The sequence below is a fragment of the Brassica rapa genome, chromosome A09 (assembly GCF_000309985.2).
Source record: "Brassica rapa cultivar Chiifu-401-42 chromosome A09, CAAS_Brap_v3.01, whole genome shotgun sequence".
Taxonomy (NCBI): Eukaryota; Viridiplantae; Streptophyta; class Magnoliopsida; order Brassicales; family Brassicaceae; genus Brassica; species Brassica rapa.
The window spans coordinates 35,155,534-35,178,008 of NC_024803.2; the positions used below are offsets into that span (position 1 = coordinate 35,155,534).

The 22,475-nt window shown below is 33.4% G+C and overlaps 5 protein-coding genes across 6 annotated transcripts; 3 read left to right on the top strand and 2 right to left on the bottom strand.

Annotated features, from left to right (window-relative positions):
* The first annotated feature begins 5,613 nt into the window (after positions 1-5,613).
* LOC103841444 (ubiquitin-conjugating enzyme E2 14) lies at positions 5,614-7,225 on the top strand. Its single transcript, XM_009117983.3, has 5 exons — positions 5,614-5,824; positions 5,944-6,046; positions 6,260-6,357; positions 6,435-6,535; positions 6,792-7,225. The coding sequence occupies exons 1-5, from the start codon at positions 5,779-5,781 to the stop codon at positions 6,945-6,947; spliced, it is 504 nt and encodes a 167-aa protein (XP_009116231.1). The 5' UTR covers positions 5,614-5,778; the 3' UTR covers positions 6,948-7,225.
* Positions 7,226-8,013: 788 nt separating this feature from the next.
* On the top strand, positions 8,014-9,317 carry LOC103841447 (CASP-like protein 4C1). Its single transcript, XM_009117985.3, has 3 exons — positions 8,014-8,546; positions 8,642-8,777; positions 9,008-9,317. Exons 1-3 carry the CDS (start codon positions 8,326-8,328, stop codon positions 9,227-9,229), a joined length of 579 nt encoding a protein of 192 aa, XP_009116233.1. The 5' UTR covers positions 8,014-8,325; the 3' UTR covers positions 9,230-9,317.
* LOC103841446 (methionine--tRNA ligase, chloroplastic/mitochondrial) lies at positions 9,296-12,437 on the bottom strand. Its single transcript, XM_009117984.3, has 11 exons — positions 12,156-12,437; positions 11,658-11,951; positions 11,400-11,567; positions 11,159-11,283; positions 10,981-11,074; positions 10,659-10,757; positions 10,365-10,545; positions 10,168-10,283; positions 9,936-10,091; positions 9,719-9,847; positions 9,296-9,640 (listed from the first exon to the last, which is right to left on the bottom strand). The coding sequence occupies exons 1-11, from the start codon at positions 12,435-12,437 to the stop codon at positions 9,452-9,454; spliced, it is 1,833 nt and encodes a 610-aa protein (XP_009116232.1). The 3' UTR covers positions 9,296-9,451.
* Positions 12,438-14,992: 2,555 nt separating this feature from the next.
* LOC103841448 lies at positions 14,993-20,299 on the top strand. 2 transcript variants are annotated; one of them, XM_009117987.3, is made up of 2 exons: positions 14,993-18,190; positions 19,394-20,299. In XM_009117987.3, the coding sequence occupies exons 1-2, from the start codon at positions 17,660-17,662 to the stop codon at positions 19,481-19,483; spliced, it is 621 nt and encodes a 206-aa protein (XP_009116235.1). In that variant the 5' UTR covers positions 14,993-17,659; the 3' UTR covers positions 19,484-20,299. The 2 variants fall into 2 exon arrangements, with proteins under 2 accessions (XP_009116235.1, XP_033135023.1); XM_033279132.1 differs by lacking the exon at positions 19,394-20,299 and having other exon boundaries at positions 15,010-18,509.
* On the bottom strand, positions 20,175-22,475 carry LOC103841449 (glucan endo-1,3-beta-glucosidase). The gene is made up of 2 exons (XM_009117989.3): positions 21,888-22,475; positions 20,175-21,266 (listed from the first exon to the last, which is right to left on the bottom strand). Exons 1-2 carry the CDS (start codon positions 22,347-22,349, stop codon positions 20,367-20,369), a joined length of 1,362 nt encoding a protein of 453 aa, XP_009116237.2. The 5' UTR covers positions 22,350-22,475; the 3' UTR covers positions 20,175-20,366.

The window sequence follows — 22,475 nt, forward strand, 5'->3', positions numbered from 1 at the left end:
GCATATCTATCGGTACACAGAACTGAGCCAATAAGCATTTTATCGAAACATTTGAATGGACCCCCACTTGGTAGTAGTCCACTTAAAAAAAAACATTTGAATGGGCCCCTACTTTTAAAAAAAGAATTATATATATGTGTATGTATTTTTAGTATATTGACATACAAATGTTTAAAAAAATAAAAAAGTGAATAAGTTTTTTTAGTTTATAAATATGATAAAAATATGAGATAATTTGTATATTATTATGATTTAGATATAAATAAGTAATATATTTTGAAAATTATTATTTTTAAATAAAAATTCATTTGTAAATTTATAAAAATATCAAATAATCTGTAAATATGGTATTTCGTATAGGGCCCTTAAATTTTCAAGACCGGTTCTGATCATATAGATTCCTGATTTTCAGCATAACCCTTTCTCTCTTATACATTAGTTATCCTTCTATCCAATGCTAATCAATATTAATTCACACATAAATATTGATATAAATTATTGTATTAAGTATCCTTGATCATCAAGTGCAAGCCACTTTGACTATCCGATTTTATTAACTTAATGATCCCAATTCCCAACATAAGCGGTTATCATGCAAATCAGTTAGCCAAAATGGCTACACAACATAGGCGGTTTTAACGCATGTAATATTCTAGTATTTCGTAGTTCCGGTTTTTTTTTTAGTTAATTAAAGTAACCTTAATAAAGTTAGTGGTAACATAATTGAGTGGCAATCTCCAAGGGATTATGGAATCTGGACCTTTTGGATCTGCTTTTGCAATGACCAATGCCCTCAAATAAAGTGTTTCTTTGCCAAAATTCATCTCTCTTTCACATCCATTTGCATTAGACTTGAAGAAAGAAAAAAATCATACACTCATTCCAATACGTATAACAGATAATTAAAGTACAAAAATAGCAAATGCGTCAAAAAAGAAAATAAAAGGAAAAGAGAAGCATATGTTCAAGTTCTGTTCTCCGTACCAATGCAGCTTTAGGTCTAAAGGACATCTTCCAATTTAAAATTATTTTTTTAACAAAATACACTTTATATTAGAGCACCATTATGGGTTTTACCCATACAAGCTTCTTAAAAATATATATATATATTACTATTATAATGATTTCATTTATTTATGTTTGGATTTTGTTAAACAAATGAAACATTTCTAGAGTGACATATGTGTAGTTTTATTATTAACCGGTTCTTAAAACTAATCTAGGGCGTGATTATTGGGGGTCCTTAATACACATATATTTGTATGTATATATTATATATGTGTATATAATATATACATACAAATATATGTATATTAAGGACCCAAGAGCAAAAACCCCCAATAATCATCCTTAAGAAACTTTATACTCTTCTCTCTCTTATTTTAACTATTTTTCATTTATTTTAAAAGATAAGAACTCTCCTTAAACCTAGTGTTCGGAGCTGATCTTATGTCTTCTTCTTTGCTTGTTTAATTGAAAGTAGGTTTTTATATTATTGTAATTGTCCATCGGAACCGCTCACGTTCTTCCACATGCCCTCAAATCATATTCTCACTCTCCTTTTTTCCACAGTTAACTGAACAATTCACAAGATATATCAGCCAAATAAACAATCTTTAGAGGGAATTGTAGAGGTATAATTCTCTTAAATATACTTTTTAAAGTTTTTGTCACAAAAATAGACCTAAAAAACTAAAATGACCAAAATAACATCTTTTTGTTTTGAAAATAACTTTTTTAATTTTTAAACTCTAAAACTTAAATTTCACTCTATTAACTCTAAACCATAATGTGTAGATTAATTAATCCTAAGGGTATAAGTGTATATTTACTTTTTTTTGATAAAACATTAGTCTATTTTGATCATTTTTATTTTCAAGGTCTATATTTGTAACAAAAACTTTTTATGTCTATCATCGAAAATTTCTCATAGTAGATTTCACTCATAAATGAGTTCCGATTCATAACACGCAGAAGATCTCATCTTATATACTACTGCATGTATTCAATTTCATAAGATTTATATCGGCATGCATGACATGCATTACCAAATTATCTACACAAACCACTTAGAATTACATTGTTTGAACGATGTATTCTTCTAGGCTTATGATCGTTTTGAATAATCCACCTTACCAAACTATTCAAACCCCTCCAAAGTAAATATGATGCCATAAGATAACATATATACAACACAACTATGAAGTTTGCACACATACTTTTCGCCTCTGTAAACTAAAATAAAGAAATTCAATAGTATTTATTGTGATCATATTGCTAAAATCTAGCAGTTCTGTTCTTTCGACATTTATCTATTTGTTTTTCTCAACAAAGTCTTCTTAGTTTCAAACAAATGTTTCTTCCAATCACTAGAATATGTTACAAAACATATTTGTATGCAATATGGACGAAAGAAAACGATATAAATATAACCAATCAATGATCATTGTTATCCGCACTCAATTAGACATTTTGATCAAAGAAGAAAGCTTAATGTATATCGTCAAATAAAATCCATCTATGGTCTCTCGAGATTTTCAGCCAACACTCTTTCGCAAGATCATCATTTAACTGATATCTTTGAATCTTGTGCTTCTTTTGACATTGAAATCTTCCTACGAAATTTTTTGTTTTAGTATTATATATGTAGAATACAAATGCAACATCCTGATGGTGATATATACATCCTAGTTAGCAAAGTTTGAAATGATTGATTTGATTATCTATGTTGTTAAATAACATTTTTATAATAGAATTTTAGATTTAAGTGTGTTTGATTTAAAATAATTTTAAAATTTATAACTTATCAGAATTTTTTTTTTATAAATGACTATATGATTAGTAAATCAATTTTATTCATTTTCTCAAAGCAACACACTGATCATTAGACGAAGATAAATTTATCTAAACCGCAAACTACATATAATCCACTGGCAACAATGTCTGAGGCTGTAACTGGATCAACAAAATTTGGAATTGGAATATGTGGAATGGGTCATTCCGTTTGATTCCAAAATAAAACCACCAGTTACATGGAACTAAAAAACAATCACATTCCAATAATTCCTATGGGATAAATGGAAACAAAAGGAACGTAGTAGTAAATCATTCAGAAGAAAAAAGTTACGTGAATGGAGTGGAATGGAACAAAATCAGATAATAATTATTTATTTGCAGTCACATGTTAGATTTGTTAAGATTTTAAATTGAAAATTCTCATAGAGTATTATTTGTTACAATCTTAAACTAAAATATATCAAACATATTTTCTTATTTAAAAACTCCGTAGTGATCAAACTTGCAAAACTGTACGCATCCCAGCGCTAGATTTCACTAATAAAAATGTTAGTATCAAACTAAAGTTTAAATAAATATTTTTGCTTCCTTTTTATCATTGTTTATTAAATTTAATGAGCCTTTATTTTACTGTACGCATTGTTTTTAAAAACAATACCGACTGTAAAATACATTTAATTAGTATAATGAGAATATGTAGTAATTTAATTAAAGCTATAGTTAATGTCATTCCATTCCTTTCCTTTAAAATGTTACCATTTATGTTACAAAAATGGTTTCCTGCAGTTACTCATTCTAATTTATGTAATTCCATAACTGCTGCCATTCCAACATTGACGTTCCATTTTTTCTAGTTCCTTTCATTCAGAGCATTCATAAAATCTATTTCCAGTTACAGCCTGAGTGTTCTGAGGCCAATTCCTATTGGACACCAAAACAACAAATTGATGTATGTCATTTTTAATGGAACACCAAAAACGACACAATCCCACCAAATTTGGTGTAAAATATTCACCACACTAAATATTAAAATAATGTATTTTATTATTTAGTTATAGATAGATTAGTTTTATTAATTAGTTTTAACTTATAGTTAAAATGAATATATCAGAATATATTGTATTTTAATTTTATCTTCATATTACTAAATCATTAAACTAATATTGTATATATATTTTTAATTATATATATTGTATATATTGAGTTAAGCATATCAACTTCATGCTCTTCCTCATAATCATCATCCTCATCATCATCATCCAAGTACCACCTAACCATCTGCAAAGCATTAAAATCACATATATATAAGTTGATGTTGGTCACATTAAAAAACAGACGAGCAAACAACTTCCAATTTAAAAAAAACAGACGAGCAAAAAAAACAGACGAGCTTCCTATCACATTAAAAAAAAACAACTCAAACCCATGTCTGAAAACATTCACAGGAACTCAAACCCATAAAACCATGTCTGATAATCGGATTAAAAACAGAGATTTGATAATCAAATACTGGCCATTTTTTAAAGACTGTATTGGAGCATGGGTTTGAGTTCTTGTTCTATTCTAACACAAAATCACACACCAGATCGCCCCATTTTCTGGTAACCACACACTTAGTTTCTCTTGTTCTTGTTCTGATTATACCATAACCCATATCAAGAATCAAAAAACCCAACATCCAACTTAATTAATCTATTCTAACACAAAACGCTAAGAGAGAGAGAGAGAGAGAGAGAGAGAGAACTGACCTTTAAAAGAGCTAAGGCGTGAGAGATGGTGGAGAGAAGCGTGAGAGATGGAGAAGAGAGATCGTGAGAGATGGTGAAGAGAGGTGTGAGAGATGGAGATGAGAGATCGTGAGAGATGGTGAAGAGAGGTGTGAGAGAGGCGTGAGAGATGGTGAAGGGAGAGAGAGAGAGAGCTGAGGCCTGAGAGACCGTGAGAGATGGTGAAGAGAGAGAGAGAGAGAGAGAGAGAGAGAGAGAGAGAAGAGAGGCGTGAGAGAGAGCTGAGGCGTGAGAAATTATTTTAGGATTTAGGTTAATGGTATTGTTTTGTAATTTTGAAGATAGATTGAGGGTGTTTTTGTATTTTGAGTTTTTTTTTTTTTTCTGATAGCAGGTTTTGGTCGCAAACGCTGAATTTCTTGGCGATCAAAATTTTTAATCGCGGGTCGCTAGCATCTGGTCGCTGCGATCAGTCGCTGAACGTACGACCGGTAAACGAAAAACGTTTAGACGCTCAGGTTGGTCGCTGACGCTAGCGACCTCCAAACGAACATGGCCTAAATTGTAACAAAATAAAATTTATTTTCACTTTAAATGTATAACGTTTTAATTTTGACTAATTTTAAATAAAATAAATAAAGTATACAAATCAACTAAAACAAAATAAAAATATATATAAATAAACAAAATATAAAATTAATGAATTTTAATAAATAAATATAAACTTATATGAGATAAATATAATTAATCAAAAATAATTATTGTATTAAATCATCAAAATTAAATTAAAAAGTTAACAATATAAAATATTGTTTGGTGTAGAATTTGGTGTAATGGTTGGAGATGGAAAATAAAGTTTAACACCAAAACATAAAATTTAATGTAATTTTAACACCAAATTTTGTGTTGTGGTTGGAGATGCCAAGTGTTGCAATAACATCCAAACGTTACAAAAAAAAAATTTAATATAGCTTAATAGGTTAATAATAAAAAATATATATATAATTGTGCATCTCTAATAGTTATTGGAGATTTTCCTCTTTTTTAGTCTCTTCGATTGAAAAACATTTTACTTTCTTTACAATATTCCATTAAACTTTAAAATAAAAAAAAAATCGAAAATAAATTATCTAGAAAATACTAAAAAGTTTGGAAATATATAAATAGGGCATCCCTAAACGCTACCATCAAACAAAAACCTTGGCTCCCCCCCGAATCTAGCTTTCTCTCTCTCTCTCTCTCTCTCTCTCTCTCGATGGAGAAGAATCAAGCAAGCCTTCTTCTCCAGCAACAGCTCAAACGTCTCTTTCTTTCTTTTATTCGATTCCTTCTAGGATTTTCGAATTCGATCTCGCGTTTCTCAATTGATTGAGCTGAATTTCGATTCCGTTAACCTAATTTTGTTGGTTTTTGTTTGCAGATCTGTGCAAGAACCCGGTTGATGGTTTCTCCGCTGGTCTCGTCGACGAGAGTAACGTCTTTCAGTGGAGCGTCTCGATCATGGGTCCTCCCGATACTTTGTAGTGAGTCTTTATTTGATTCTATACGGAATTGGAGATTGTGTGTTGATTTGGTTTGTTTCTTTAGATCAAGATGTAGTTTATTGATATATTGAATTTGCCTTAGCTGATTGGTTCTGTGGTAGAGGTTTAAGTATCTCATGTGAGCTTTAGATTTTAAACTGTTTTGATGATTTTTTTTTTCTTTGGCATTGGAACTTTATTCTCTGGATGTAGTGAAGGGGGATTCTTTAATGCAATTATGACATTTCCAGAGGAATATCCTAACCTCCCACCAACTGTGAGGTTCACCTCGGAGATGTGGCATCCTAATGGTAACTGCTTATTCTGAATAAATAACTCTCTCTCTCTTAATATTGAGTCTTCCTGATGTAACATTTGAAAACTGCAGTTTACTCTGATGGGAAAGTTTGCATATCGATTCTTCATCCTCCTGGCGATGATCCTAATGGATACGAGCTTGCCTCTGAACGTTGGAACCCTGTCCATACGGTAACCCATTTGTTTTTTTTTTTTTCTCACCAGTTTAGTAGCTTCTGCACACTGGTAATTTGAAGGCTTAACTGGTTAAGTCAATTTACGGGTTTGAGTTTCTTTGATTAACTATATAACTTTCCCTGCATTTGTGCAGAATGAGACTGGATTTGTTTGATTTTGAGCTTTATACCAGTTGCTTTTCAAGTAACTATGGATCTGTTTGTTGGATCATATGAGTGGGATATAATGTGGGTTGTTGTGTATGATGCAGGTAGAAACCATTATGTTGAGTATCATATCCATGCTCTCGAGTCCAAACGATGAGTCACCAGCGAACGTCGAAGCTGCAAAAGAGTGGAGAGAGAACAGAGCAGGGTTTAGGAAGAAAGTGAGTCGCTGTGTTAGAAAATCGCAAGAGATGCTATGAGCCATCTCTTCTTGGCGTTTTTATGTGTTGTAGAAATTTCGATCCTAAGCTAAGAGAGAGAGAGAGAGAGAGAACGTAACGAGCATCAATCATCAAGTAGCAAGCAGATGAATCTGTGTGCTCAAAAGCTTGTTTTCTTTTTTATGGTTTTGGAGTTGGCTTTAAGGTTTGGAATATTGTGGTGGAATCAACTCTACTCCACCTTTTAGGATTATAATCTTACTCTCGTTAATGGATTCGTTTTCACATTCCTTTTTTAATTTGTTTATCTGATATCATAACTCTCGATCATTTATATAAAAATCTATAGGGAACCAAAATATGTCAACATTTTTGGTCTTGTTAATCGTTAATTCTCATGTGAATAGCATTAGGCTTGAGTGTTCTGTTCTTACTTCTTAGATTTAGAAATTAAACCGAAAATATCTGAATTTCTTTTGGATATATTCTATCATAAATATATATAGATGAGAATTTAAAATATTAAGTGAAAGTATATTCAGAAATCTGTGAAAAACTATATATATATATATCTGAAATACGTATAAATAGCCAAAATATTATAATATATTTGAATTACCAAAATACTGAAATTATATCAAAAATCTGAAATTATAAATACATTTAAAATACCAAGAACATATCAATGATATCCAATCTTTTGGACACTAAGATAACCGATTTGAATATTTTCCGAAAACCAAACCGATATCTACATGTAAATAGTGCGCTGGTATCATGTCTAATTCCGAAATCAAACCAAATCAGATTATCTCAGGTCGGTTCCGGTTTAATTTTTCGGTCCGGTATGCTGTGAGGAGGGATGGCTCAAACGTCATTTTCAGACTTTCTTTAATAACGACTCCGGCATTAATTACTCGACAACAGTTTCTATAACAAAACATTTTACAAAGAGACAAGAGGGTTTGTTGAATTTATTACCTTTGTGTACCTAATCCATTTAATGACACAAATCTTTACACTCTTTATTGGTTCGTCAGAAACGCCTACCATCATGTGAAACCCGGGGTTTTAATTTCAAATACCTTTCCAAAATGCAGCGTCTCTGACCACTTAACATTACCAAAAATGCTCATTTACATTAATTGTTAGGGACAGTTACAAACGATGCAACAAACCGAACCAAGAATATTAAACCAGAAAAAATCAAGAAAGCGACATTGTACCAACCGGTTATCAAGCTATATCTCTTTTCTTTACATCACTTTCCCTCTCATTCTTCTTCCTTATCTCTCTCTCTCCCTAATGACTCGTGACTCCAACTTAACTACTTTAAAACCGCCGCACTTCTCATGAGTCCTGTCTCTCTTCTTCATCATCATCACTGTTAGCCACTCCTCTGATCTTCTCCTCCGTCATGCGCTCGCCGCATGACTTCCGCAACGGTGAATCTCCGACTTACCGAGACCGTACTCACTTCCACTCCACCGTCGCAGCTCAGAAGCTCCGTCGCTTCAATTCCCTGATCCTTCTCCTCCGCTTAGCCTCTTTCTCCTTCTCCCTCGCCTCCGCCGTCTTCATGCTCACCAATTCCCGCGGCTCCGGTTCGCCTCACTGGTACGATTTCGACGCTTTCAGGTTCGATTTCTCCTCTCTCCGCTCCTCAATTTATAAATCAAAGAATCAAAATTGGAATTTGATAACTGAGATCAGAATCGCGTTTTGGGTTACAGATTCGCGTTCGTGGCAAACGCGATCGTGGCGATATATTCCGTGTTCGAAATGGGAGTTTGCGTTTGGGAATTTTCAAGAGAAACGACGTTATGGCCTGAAGCGTTTCAGGTGTGGTTCGACTTTGGTCACGACCAGGTGATTCATTGATTGATTAATTAAATAAAGATCAATTCTTTTAAGCTTAGATTTGCATTCTACTTAGTCAAAGGCAAACATGCTGTCTCAATGATTGCTCACAGTTATCTATTTAGAGTTTAATTATTTTATTCTCAACTTAGATATTTTAATTAGCCCCAATTAGTTAATTAATTATTAAAAGAGACAAGACATGAAGTTGAAAGTGAGCAATGTGTATGTATCGGCAGGTGTTCTCTTACCTGTTGCTATCGGCAGGATCGGCTGCAGCAGCATTAGCTAGAACGATGAGGGGAGGTGACACGTGTACGGCCAACAAAGCCTTCTGCTTGCAGTCAGATGTAGCCATTGGCTTAGGCTTTGCTGCTTTTCTGTTCCTAGCCTTCTCTTCTTGCTTATCTGGTTTTCGAGTTGCTTGTTTTCTCATTACAGGCTCTCGTTTTCACCTTTAGTAGTAGTGAGTGATGATTCTTAATGAAAAAAAAACAGTTTGTTACATTTGTGTTATGGAGTTGATGTGTTAGAATTTTACCATATAAATATATAAGATAACAAATTTGATGAACCAGAACTATGAAGTCTCAGTTTACAGTGGATGAAGCTGATGAAACATTGAATTGAATCATGAGAAGGTTTTAAAGCTTCAAGCTACAAAACGAAACCATAAGATTGGCTTATGCTTCTGTTACAGTCTGAGGTTGTTGCTCTACTTTGACCTTAGCTTTACCCTTTTTCTTACTATCCTTTGGCTTCTTCTTCTCCTCTTCATCTTTCTCTGCTGCTTCCAGCTCGATTCTTACAAAAACAGGACTTGCTTGCGCCATAACTTGACCTTCCTTTAGCTCTCCCCACTTGGTATCATCCTAAAGAAACAAAACAATTACAATCAAATACATGAAGCTTTTGGTTTAAATCAGATGACAGTAGATCTCGTTTGTTACCCATGTTATGCTATTGAACTGATCATTTGAGAATCCAAGCTGTGAATATATCTTCAAGCTTAAGCAAGGAGCAATGGGGGATAACGCAACTGCTATGATTCTCATAACTTCCAGTATAATCACCAGATCCTGTAAATCATTTGGGAGACAAAACTAGTCACTAACTTGCTCCTCTTAACCAAATAACAAAACCCTTATGTTTTTTTTTGTTTATGACCTTGGCTGCAGCTTCTGCTGAGACACCACCTTGTTTGAAAAGCATCCAAGGTGCTCTTTGATCCATGTAGGCGTTTCCTGCATTCCCAATCTCTAATACAGCCTCACACGCCGTTGATAATGACAGGCTCTCATAGTTTGTCCGTGCCTTTTCAACCTTATAATAGAGAAACAGTACAATATCAGACAAAGCATTGACCTAATGAAGCAATTAGAGAGAGGAGAACTTTTACCAGCTTCTCCACTGTGTCTTTCAAAGGAACTCCTTCGGCTGCAACGGTGGAATCTACTACTAAAGTGGACTCGCAGTTCTTCTTGAGAAGGCCAAGAGTACGGTTAAGGAGGTTTCCTGAGGAGAAAATGCAATAAACATTTTTAGAAAACCAAACAAGACTCAAAGTGTTTTAGTTTTAGTAGAGTTAGAAGAAACCTATTGTGTTGGCAAGATGTGCATTGACAATTTTTATAAAACGGTCTTCTGAGTAGTCTCCATCGTTTCCAAATTCAACCTCCCTGATGAAGAAGTACCTAACAGCATCTGGTCCAAACTTCTGAACCAGCTCAAAAGGTTCTAGAGTATTCCCCAATGATTTCCCCATCTTCATTCCGTCCTATGATTGATAAAACCATAACAGCAATGATATCAGAAAAGACAAATCCAATATCCCTCACATGTTGGCAAGAACAAGAACTCTATGCAGAGTTTGTTTTTCTGGCTAAGTACCTTTGTGAGAAATCCATGGCCAAACACCATCTTTGGAAGGTTCAGACCAGCAGACATTAACATAGCAGGCCAATAGACAGCGTGAAATCTTAGAATATCCTGCAGAATAATGGTATAATTATTACATAATATAAATTCATGAATTGGAAACACAAGAACTAAGAAGGATGTTAATGATTCCAGAAATTACATATAATGACAATGCGATTGTTATTGTTTCCAGAAAATCTCTAACTGTAGAAAGTAATCAGTTCTAAGCAAATACTGAAGGTGAATCCGTTCAATGTCACTGGAGTGCAGTTGATAATGAGCATAAGCTTACCTTTCCGATCAAATGCAATGAAGCAGGCCAGCCTAATGAAACGGCAGTGTCTAGATTTTGTTGCTCATTGTCCTCTGTTAGAGCTGATATGTAACTGTAATGATATTAGATTTTAATCTCACAACTTGATACAAATCTAGCACATCAGTATGTGGAGGAAAATAGAAAAGAAACTCACCCTAGTAGAGCGTCAAACCAAACATATATGGTTTGCTTATCGTCATTAGGAACAGGAATCCCCCAATCTACTAATGCTCGAGATATGGAAAAATCCCTTAAGCCACTCTTTATCCAAGTTTGCACCTATTAGCAAAACAGGATTAATCAGATTGAGCTAGAGACTCCTCTAAGATCAAATCCTAGTGCTATGTGTATCACTAACGGTCCAAAAGTACTACTTGAATAGACTGTGTTCTCACCTCATTTAAACGGTACGCAGGCTGCACGAAACGAGGATTCTGAGACAAAACTTCCTCAAGAGGTTTCTGATATTTCGATAGAGCAAAGAAGTAGTTATCTTCTTTCCTCGCAACACATGGCATTTGATGAACAGGGCAACAATTGTTTTCAAGCAGCTCTTTCTCATCCTACAGAGAGCATCCAAAACAAACCAAAACTTATAAAACCAAAAAAAAGTATAAACCCTTTAATTAACTCTTCATTTTAAAGAAACAAACCTTATATTCCTCACAGTTAACACAGTAAAGACCTTCATAATCAGCTCTGTATATATCCCCGTTGGCGAAAACTCGATCATAGAACTCTTTCACGATAGCTTCATGCTTAGGATCAGTGGTTCTGACGAACTTATCATAAGCTATATCGAGTTCTTTCCAAAGAGTTCGATAAGATTGAGAAATGAGATCACAATGCTCGGAAGGATTGCGTCCGTTAGCAGCTGCTGAGGTAGCTATCTTCTCACCATGCTCATCTGTTCCGGTGATAAAGATAACCTTCTTGCCAAGCAGCCTCTACACAAAACAAACAAGGACACACCACATGAACTAACAATTCAACAACAAAAAGACTGAAACTTCTTAAGAACCCTGAGAGGTACATTAGCAAAAAACTGAAACTTTACAAGAGCCCATCACATGAACTAACAATTCAACAGCAAAAGACTGAAACTTTACAAGAACCCAAGAGAGAGAGAGAGTGATTGAGAGACCACACACCTGGAAACGGGCGATTGAATCGGCGGCGATGGTGGTGTAGGCACTGCCCATGTGGGGAGGGGCATTTACGTAATAAAGAGGAGTGGTGAGGACGAAAGTATCGGGGTTTTCATGGCTTTCGAGGGAGGAGGTACAGTAGAGAGCTCTCCTCGGGGAAGAAGGGAGCTTTTTGGAGAATCTAAAGCTGTTTCTCGAAGAGAATGGTTTCTTAGTGAGGAGAGTATTAAAAGGGTTTAACAAAGAGAGGGTGTTTTGAAGCGAAGTGTTTAACCTGGCCGCCATTGACGAAAGACCTTCGCCGGAGAAGCGGAATAAGAAGAGATAGGAGGAGGGAACAAGCGATTTCGAGCGCTAATTAGGTTATGGTATCGGTACCAAAGCAAAACCAACAAAACCGGTTCAACTGAGCAAATATGCCACATCAACTTGGGTATACCAAAAGAAAATGTATAACCGATTAGTAATGTTTTATGGAGCAAATACCGTTACGGAGTAAAAAATAGAGTAAGATTAGAAATTTTTTATACTGTATTTTTTTCTGTTTTAGAGAAAAATATAAAATAAGGTTGAAGATGCGCTAAACTAAATTTTGATAAACTGGTAATGTTATTTTCATTAAAAGCTAACTACATGTTTTCTTTCATTAAGTGCATTAATAATTTTTTAAAATTTAAATTACATTGAAAAATAAAATTTTATCAATATTGTAGATTTTATTAGTTTTTTTAAGAATATTTTAATACAAATTTGATCTAATTAAACATAGAAGTTAAGATAAAAAATTGTTTATTTAAAATTTTATTTTAATATATATACGTATATATTTAAAATTATCATATTAGATATATTTTTTTATCTATTTCTTTTGATAAATATATTAAATCAACTTGCATAAAATTAATAAAAAAACTTGATATTAAAATTGTATAAATATCAAAAATTTAAACAAAACCGTATTCATAAAATTTGTAAATATATAAAAGAAACTAATAATTTTACGATTAAAATTTTATAATATTTAATAAAAATAGAATTTGATAATATTTCAAAACTTGTAGTGTCATATTTAAATATATTTATTTTAATGATGATGTATGAGTTGTTACTATATTCTAAAAAGTTTACCAAAAATATAACATTAAATTTAGTGTATGAATTATTACATTATTTTAAAAAGTTTAGCCATTACATGTCATCAATTTTAGTAGTCATGTCTTATTTTTTTGTGAAACTGATTGTATAGAAAACATATGGCAAATCACTTTTCCAATAATGTTTAGGGGATAATTTTTCATTTTTGCTTATTCCGTCATATATGTCTCATCTCATGTAATGATCGATGCATTAATTTTGAGGTTCAACAAAATTGTTTATTGATTTTGTAATTATTTTTTGTTTTAACTTCATTTACATAATATTACAAATTATTTAATTACATATCATTTATTATTTCGGTAGTCCAGTTTAAACATGTTAAATCTAATTTTTTTTAATACAAACTAGATTTTGACCCGTGCAACCGCACGGGTGTTTGTTTTCACTTTTCTATACATAAATTATTGTTTTAGAACATAAGTGATATATATTTTTAATGTTAATCATATACTTAAATATTTATATAACTATTTCAAATACAATAATTTTATAATTTACATGTTATAATTAATTAATTGTTTAAACCTTATGTATTTGCCACTTCTTATTATATATTTATCTTATTGTATTTGCATTTATTTATTGAGCAAATTAATATATTCATGATAAAATATATTTAAAAAATATTTTGTATTTAATTTATGCTAAATTCTGACCCGTATTTCAAAACTGGATTTCTTTTTATCAATATTTTTATGCTTATTCATTTTAGATAATTTATTATTGTATATATAAAAGTGTAAGATATGTTAATTTTTAGACATGTATTATATAGTTTGTTAATTTTAAGTCGTTCTATCATCATATTATATTTTAAATAAATAGTTTATATTTATGAAAATAAAATTTATAAATTTATCAATTGAATATAATTTTATCATATTTATTTTAGTATAATAATTATATTTTAACATGATCATGACTATAAAAGTAGATAAAATAGGATATAATTTATTTATTTTCATTTTTAAACGATAACTTAAAATACATTAAGTTATTGTTTAAATATTACACAGATTTATTAGAATTTTTAAAATATAATATATAAATATATATTATATTTAAAATGAAAATATATTATGATTAAAGTAGTTACAAAGATTTTATATTATTAACTTTAAAGAAATACATGTTAATTTTTATACATGTATTATATAGTTTGATAATGTTAACCCATCTTACCAACATATTAGATTTTATTTTTGAACATAAATATTTTATAATTACGAAAATAAAATATATAAATATATAAATTTAATAATCTAATACAATTTTATTATATTTAGCTCAATATAATAATTTTAATATAATATGATTGATTATGATTATATAATAACTAAAATATTATAGATTTTTTTATTTTTCATTTTATATAACTGAATATATTAATGTATAATAATATTTTAAACTAATTTCGAAATTAGTGAAAATATTTAAATATAATTTTAAAATGAAGATCTAGTAAAAATCTTTTTAAACAGATTTGTTAGAATTTTAAATTAAATATATTTTTATTTAAAATGAAAAGATATCAAAGGATACTATGATTAAAATATTTTAAAAATTATATTTATTATTAGTCTGAATTAAAATATAGTATGAATTTCTATGAATAGGTTCATTAGGTCCATTTTTTAAAAAAATCACACATGAATCAAGGTTGTGACTTCTGTTTTAATATATAAGATAACTAAAAATAAACATATTTGATCACATAAAGAGTCAAATCACCACACAAACCATCAAATACTAGAAGCTGAGATATTATCGATTTTTTATGGATACCAAAAAAATTCTGAAAAACAATTTAAAAACAATATTCAATACCATATATTTTGTCAAGGTAAGTTTAGTTGTGAATCGGTCGAGCCCGTGGTTTTGAAGCACTTCAACTTTTCTATGTGGTGCTGCTGCCACCGGTTCCCACACTCTATGTCAAAAAGCAAGCCGGCCTCGTCCAGAAAGCCATCGGAAAGGAACCCATCAATTCAAAGAAACCTTCCTTTTGAATGAATTCTCAGACTGAAACAGAATAAAAACATTGGGTGATACAAAGTGATAAATTACATTGACAAAATCCTCTGTTTTTTTTGTTTTTGTATTGGTCCCATTGATATTTGAGCATGTTTTGTGTTGCAGATTAACATACATCTTTTTCTTTTATCATAGAAAAGAACTTCACGAGCCTTTTAATGTTCAACTGTAAGTTTGTAACCACATACCATTTTGAAACCGAAATTGGTATACATCTGTTTGTGTTGCACCACAGATTTACAACATTTACAACATATACATACACTCAAATATTATACGATGATACATGTGACATGAAGTATACTAATGTCATATACTTTATATTATCCAAAATACAGAATAAGAAATTGAGGGCACTTTTTGATAATGCATCACTTTAGAGAAAAGCAAAGTTGTGGAGCCACTCTAATTGCTGCTGCGGAAATATGCTTTTAATGGATGCACTCATATACCTGTCATGTGTGAGACATTTGGTACCATCATTACCAGCTTCACCATCAAATCTTTATTCCTTTTTTTTTTCTCTTTTTCATTCCTGAATACTGAAAGAAATGTTAATGTCACAAAAATATATACATCACGCTTTTATCTTTCTTTCTCCATACATACTTACGAAAGAAGCTCCAAACACATCTACGGCAAATACGTAGTTAGAATATTGTACTATCATAATTCATAAATCACTCTTCATACTGGTGATGCAAATGCAGTGCTGTAATTTATTTTATTATGAAAATAAAGATGGTGCAGACTTTTCACTATGCTGTTCCAGACTAGTTACTTTGATTACCGATTGAAACATGCTTTTAAGTAACGTCAAAGATAATTTTTCCGAGACGGTGCAAGCCAATAATTTGATGAAACATCAAACATAAGAGGGGGGCTTCGCTAGTCTTGGGCATGTAATTAATGCTTTTTCATATCATACTAGGATGGGATCGGGACTTCACCTATATTCATTCAAGTACTTAAGCAATGTACAAACACAACTTTCTTCGAAAAGAAATATATACATGTCACGTTCATATCATATGGCAACATTAATAGGCCAATTTAAAATTCAACTATATTACTTCGCTGTTTTGTATTTACTAGGTTTGTATTTAGACACTCATTATGCTACTTGTGAGATTTGATTTTAAGACTTTCATTATGACATAGTTAAGAAAATAAACACGTTAATTTAATTTAATTAAACATGTTACCAAGTATTCTTAGCTCAACAGGAAAATCACCATTAGCAACGTTTTGAGGTCACATAATGGAATGACGCTTGATATGAAACTAATATTACATAATACTTACCATTTTTAGTATGTAAAGATTACGGTTTTTGGTACAAAACCTCTTATATTCAGAAAAAAGAAAAAGAAAAATAAACATGTTTTAGTATTCTATATATACTAAGTTGTAATAATGTTAATTATGTAATAATTATATAGTTTTAGTTAGCAAATTACATTGAAATTCGAGAACTTTTTAACTTTGGTTACATATAAGGAACGTATGGTATTTACATTGGGGATGCCAGTTGAAATTGTGATAATACTGTTAACTGATACTGATATGAAAATATTGGGATGCGCTATAAATTCAGCAAGACAGATACTCCTATTAAACAGTGTCGGCGACGGTAGGATGGAAAGCTTTAATATTTATTTGATGCTACTATAGTGAATATTGTCAAGATGTTTATAATTTTTTTTTCTTCAAAACGGTTAATGTATATAGTATTATTACTTCAGTTGGAAATACGTTGGTAACCTTATTCTCATTGAACTAAATTAGTTTTCTTGTTGCATACGAAACTCAGCTAGTTACTTATTTTACAGGTTTCTGACCTAGTTGTCTAGTGATAGCATTTGCATGCACGAGCTACTTCAACTCATTTACTATATCAACATGAACCCATATTATTTACATTGTAAAGTTACCTGAATCCATGAATAATTAACTGAAAACCTCCATAAAATGTGGAGACAACAAAAAAAAAGCAAACAAATCGCATTTACTGCATTTGATGCCTAATAAACAAACTTTGCAATCTTTTGTAGCAGCTGTATGACCGGTCATAGCAAAGACTTAAAAAAAAACATTTGCAATAAAACAGCTCGGAACCTGTCTCATGATGTTGAAATAAAAAAGTTATACAAATCAAGAAACAATATAATTCAGAAAATTATAATAATAAAAAAGAGAGAGAGGCTCAATCAAACGCACCAACCAAAGTTACGCCAACTTCTTCTTCTAATCACAAACAAAAACCAGAGAGAGAAACAACAAGACAGCAAGAGAGAAATAGAGCATCAACAGCCATGGGAGAAAAAGAGAAGAAAAGCAAGAAGAAGAAGAACAAAGATAGCAAATCCTCGCCGGACATCTCCTTCAAACCTTCTTCCGACGTCAAAGGCCTCAAGTTCGGCGGCCAGATAATCGTCAAATCATTCACAATCCGGCGAGCAAAAACACTCGAGCTCCTAAAACTCCTCTCCCTCCCTTCTCCCTCATCACCTCCGCTTCTTTCCACGGCGGCGTATATTCCGACAAACTTCACGATCTTAGCTCACCAAGCGTGGCACACACTAACCCTCGGACTAGGAACAAGAAAGTCCAAAGTAGTGGTCTTCGTGTTCGAATCCGAGGAGATGAAGACGGCGGTCGCGGCGGCGGTGGGAGGACTATGGCCGTCGGAGATTCCGCTCGGTGAAGTGAACAAGAAGATGATCAGAAAGTTAAAGAACTGGGAGATGGCGAGGTTCAAGTTCAGGAAAGGATGCTTAACGTTTTACGTATACGCCGTGAGAAACGCCGGAAACGAAGGTTTTGCGGCGGCGGAGGACTTGAAGGTAATTTTACAGGCGGTGGTGGCTTTGAAAGATTTCATGGATCACACGGCGATGCTAGTAATGCCCCACCAGAAAGCTATTAATTACAGTTCTTGCCCTCCTTTTGCCATGGCTCACTAGTATAATTGAACTGGCCCTCTTCTTTTCATTATTTTGACTTTTTTATTTATTTTCAATATACAAAAAATAGTTTTTATTATTATTTATTTTTGGTTCCCTAATGAATTGTGATGAGGGATTGTTATTAATATGGTTTTTGGGTGGAAGATTGGTTTGAATAAGAATATAAGATCAAAACTGTTTGTGTTGGATTGTTTGAGATCGTGCATTACATATAATCTGAGCAGACCTTGAGCATGTTTGTCTCGATCGGCTTAAGTAGTTACTATGTATAAATGATAATAAACTTAAAATCTGAATATTATTTACAAATTTGAATTAAAAGTGCAAAGTCACATTTTTATAAAACAACATTAAAATTATAAAATGACGGAGTGAGTATAACTTTGTGTAAATTATTTAGTTTTCAATTTGTGATTGTTCTAAGCCCTACAAATTGTAATGCTTATCTAAAATTGGATCGAAGCTAGATGTCTCTCTGCCAACAACTTCTAATTCACGTAATCAAAAACAAAATAGTTTTCTTTTGTTAATTATATTTAATTATAATGATGACGATCCAAGGGAAGAATTAACCAAGAGCTCTTGGTCCAGTGGTAATGGAACTCCAGCTGGAGTGTCCGTCCTTGGTTCGAGTTGCCTTGGCCACCTTTCCGCCTGATGGAAAGCCTCGTGAAGATTAGTTTGGACTTACTGTCCGAGATCCCCATATCAAAAAAAAAGAACAGGAAGAATTATGTGCAATGTCTTTGATTTCTATAATCAGTTTAAGAATAGGAACGATCTCATAGATCTTGCCTTTTTGGTAGGTGGCGACAGTATGTGGCTAATTATCCGAAACAAGTGTCACTATTTGTTTATTCGAGTCGTGACCAGTCAAATATTGTTCTTGAATGAGATCAAAACTCATCAGTGCATATACTATTGTTTATAGTTTTGACCAACAAATGTTAATGATTCTATATTAGCAATGTCAATATGACGCTATGTGAGCAATGTAATGTAATCATTGTAGAATATCATTGCGAGTGTGATTTTAGCCCACTTTATAAATGCGTTTTGCTCATTTTTGATTGAAAACAGGAGATCGGGGAAGAAGCAACATTGAAAGTTTCTGTGGAACACTGGTTTAGTCAACAATGTGGACAAACCAACCGTTACTTTACTAATTAGAGCCATGCTTTAAAGTGTTATGCAACTTTGTCTTTGTTTAACCAACCGGTCAAGAGTTTTTTATTGATGATTGTTTAAAGAGTTTGAAGGTTTAGCATGTACTAACAAAATAATGAAAAAGAAAGAGCGCAAGAGATATTTCGAACCACACATGAAACAATACGTCGATCGAAGATTGTGAACTGAGAGACGATTTTAGCTGAACGTGTCACTATGTAGTAGTAACTGATCAATAACCGTAGCTAACAAAACATCATTTTTGTAATCATACCTTAGGAGAGTGATGCCTTAAGGTTTATTAGCCTCGTTTACAACCAACTACTAGTGATCCTCGATGACATTCGATTGCCATTGGCGAGGAAATACTAATCAAGTTGATCAATAAGAATATTTACGAATCCATACTCTAGAAAACTAGATATGTAATTTTGAATATAAAATTCTATTATGGCGAATGCGTGATTTCATTACACGGATTTGAAAACATAAATCTCAATTTTTGGAGTGGTCTCTCAGTTATTGGTGTCATCCCTACCTACCAGTGTATGACTGGTCGAGGAACCGGCCTGGAAAACATAATGATCTTGTTGATAAGATTGTGTTCTAACGTTCATATTGCTTTATAGGTTGATGGACCATCTATTTCAAACATAAAGATCATAAGACAGCGTGATCACCGCGTTTAAGCGTATGTCGTAAGCATATATTACAAGAAGTTCCTCTTCATTTTATTCAAATAAAAGGATTTGAAAAAGGGAATGAATAAAGAAACCTTAAAATTAGAAGAACATCCAAAATTAAACATAAAGTACCTCAGAAACCATAACATTAAGTCTTTCCAAACAAATGCTACATAGACAAATCTCTTAAAGAGATGTCTCACTTAGTACTTACACGCACCATTGCTTGGGTTGTTCCCTACGATGACTCCGGTTCCACTGAAATTACATGACCCGTCAGTGCGACCGTTTCTCTGGAAATAAGCGTTCATCACGAAAGACGCTTGTGACCTCACACTGCTAGGGTCAAAGCAAGCACCACCGGTTTGGATCGGTTTACAATCAACGCCTCCTTGACTACAAACCCAGTCAATATTCCCTTGCAACTGCGCATCAGTGGCTTCCGACTTAGCCACACACCATGTACCACCAGCAGTAGGCGCAGGCAATGCTGGTGCTGGACGGACGCCACCACCACCACCTTGTTCTTTTCTGAGGAGCCCAACATCATAAACGGGAGAGAAATCTGACCGGAACAGCCCCCAGTTCCTCTCTGCAGTTGGACCGGGCTTGCCTTCTTCGTTAAACAAACCGAAAATGTAAGTCTCGAACCGTTTGTTAGGCATGAGAGGTGTTCCTTGGCCTTGTGCACGTTTAATGATATTGAGGTTGAACCAAGCCGCGTTTTCAAGAGAGCACCACGGTGCATCGCAGGCAGAAGGCCAGCCCGTCTCACCAACGACGATGTCAACATCACCGTAGCCAAGAGCTTTCATGGCTGAGTAAGTCGAGTCCATGAGAGTATCGTACATGTTTGTGTAGACTTTTCCGGTTAATGGGTCACGGACCGCCTTGTACGGTGAGCGGAAAATGGCGAAGTTGACGTTTTTGGGGTCGAAACCGAAATAAGGGTAAGGGTTAACCATGAACGGAGACTTGGTCTGACGATGATAAGCTAGGATTGGAGCCAATACGCCTTTATCCCAGCCAGGCCTGAATCGACCGCTGCTTGGTGCACCGTTCAGTTCATAGGCTATGATGTTAAGTGAGTGTGCGGTTGTAACCTGAAACCAAATTGTAACAAAGTATTTATCAAAATCAATTATTATCTAACAAGTTACAAATGTTAATCATGTTGGTCTAAGTTTCATATGAAATTGATATATTATCCAATTTTACTCAGAGCATACATGTATTTGTGATGTAACAAAAGGACAATTTATTACTTAGTTACAAATGTTAATCATGTATTTGTCATCAGTTTAAAGCTCATAAGAAAGTGTCGGAATGTAAAGACAAGTAGGACGTTGACAGCACGTGGGATAGTCTATATGGTCGGAGTCGTCGGACCTATAAATGATTATCATTCACTAGCTTTCTTGAAATTTTATTTGCGATATTTTTCTTTTTAGAAAAGTAAATGGAAGCAAAAATAAGAAATACGTCATAATGATTTGGACGGATATAACCTTAGAATGTTCCAACTTTATATGCGCAATCAACGTTCAACGCATTGGTTCAGTTTTTTTTTAAACGTTTTTTTTATACAAATTGCATTATCACGCCAATCATCAACTATTATCTAATAATGACGCATTAATAACCTCGAAATATATTAGTACTAAATTATTTAATCACCAAAACAGAAAAAATCTGGAGATTAGGAAATGAAGAGATAAACCGACCTTAACATCTTTGACACCAGCACGAACCAAAGCAGCGTTAAGATTCTTCATCGCCGGTAAAAGATTCTTGATCATGTTATCATCTCCGGAGAGCAGAATCTCATTTCCGACAGAGATATACTTGATCTTTGTCTGAGGATGAAACGGCAAAATATTAGCAGAAACCCACCGACGAGCTTGTACTCCGTTAGCTAACGCCGGAATATCACCGTTAGGGACGGTGACGACGACGGAGATTCCGGTACCGGCGAAGGCACGGATGATATCAGGGTTTACGTTGAAGATCTTGACGCTATCTATCGAAGTCTGAGTCTTGAGGAAGTTCGCCACCTGAGTCGGTGGTGGGAGGTTTCCGAGAGTGCCGTAGTTGACGCCGATGGAGGAGATAGCGGCGGGGAGGGTGAGGAATACGGCGGCGGAGAGAAGGAGGAGGAGAGAGATTGACGGTGGCGCTTTCGCCATGTTTTGGTAGTTTTGGAGTAAATGGAAGAAAATAAAACGATTCAAGTGAAACCCGTGAATTGTTTGGGGTGTTTATTTATGGGGGAGAGAGAGAGAACGTTTTATGAGAAACCTTTGTTATTTAAA

What these genes read in the sequence shown, in the direction of transcription:
- LOC103841447 (XM_009117985.3), top strand. Translation starts at nt 8,326, where the DNA reads ATGCGCTCGCCGCATGACTTCCGCAACGGTGAATCTCCGACTTACCGA. An exon ending in TACGATTTCGACGCTTTCAG is followed by an intron (nt 8,547 to 8,641) that starts GTTCGATTTCTC and finishes TTTGGGTTACAG; the next exon opens with ATTCGCGTTCGTGGCAAACG. An exon ending in TCGACTTTGGTCACGACCAG is followed by an intron (nt 8,778 to 9,007) that starts GTGATTCATTGA and finishes ATGTATCGGCAG; the next exon opens with GTGTTCTCTTACCTGTTGCT.
- LOC103841448 (XM_033279132.1), top strand. Translation starts at nt 17,660, where the DNA reads ATGGGAGAAAAAGAGAAGAAAAGCAAGAAGAAGAAGAACAAAGATAGC.
- LOC103841446 (XM_009117984.3), bottom strand. Translation starts at nt 12,437, where the DNA reads ATGGCGGCCAGGTTAAACACTTCGCTTCAAAACACCCTCTCTTTGTTA. An exon ending in TGGTTTGACGCTCTACTAGG is followed by an intron (nt 11,075 to 11,158) that starts GTGAGTTTCTTT and finishes ATATCATTACAG; the next exon opens with TTACATATCAGCTCTAACAG. An exon ending in ACATCTTGCCAACACAATAG is followed by an intron (nt 10,284 to 10,364) that starts GTTTCTTCTAAC and finishes TTTTCTCCTCAG; the next exon opens with GAAACCTCCTTAACCGTACT.
- LOC103841444 (XM_009117983.3), top strand. Translation starts at nt 5,779, where the DNA reads ATGGAGAAGAATCAAGCAAGCCTTCTTCTCCAGCAACAGCTCAAAC. An exon ending in GGTCCTCCCGATACTTTGTA is followed by an intron (nt 6,047 to 6,259) that starts GTGAGTCTTTAT and finishes CTCTGGATGTAG; the next exon opens with TGAAGGGGGATTCTTTAATG. An exon ending in GTTGGAACCCTGTCCATACG is followed by an intron (nt 6,536 to 6,791) that starts GTAACCCATTTG and finishes TGTATGATGCAG; the next exon opens with GTAGAAACCATTATGTTGAG.
- LOC103841449 (XM_009117989.3), bottom strand. Translation starts at nt 22,349, where the DNA reads ATGGCGAAAGCGCCACCGTCAATCTCTCTCCTCCTCCTTCTCTCCGCC. An exon ending in CTGGTGTCAAAGATGTTAAG is followed by an intron (nt 21,267 to 21,887) that starts GTCGGTTTATCT and finishes ATTTGGTTTCAG; the next exon opens with GTTACAACCGCACACTCACT.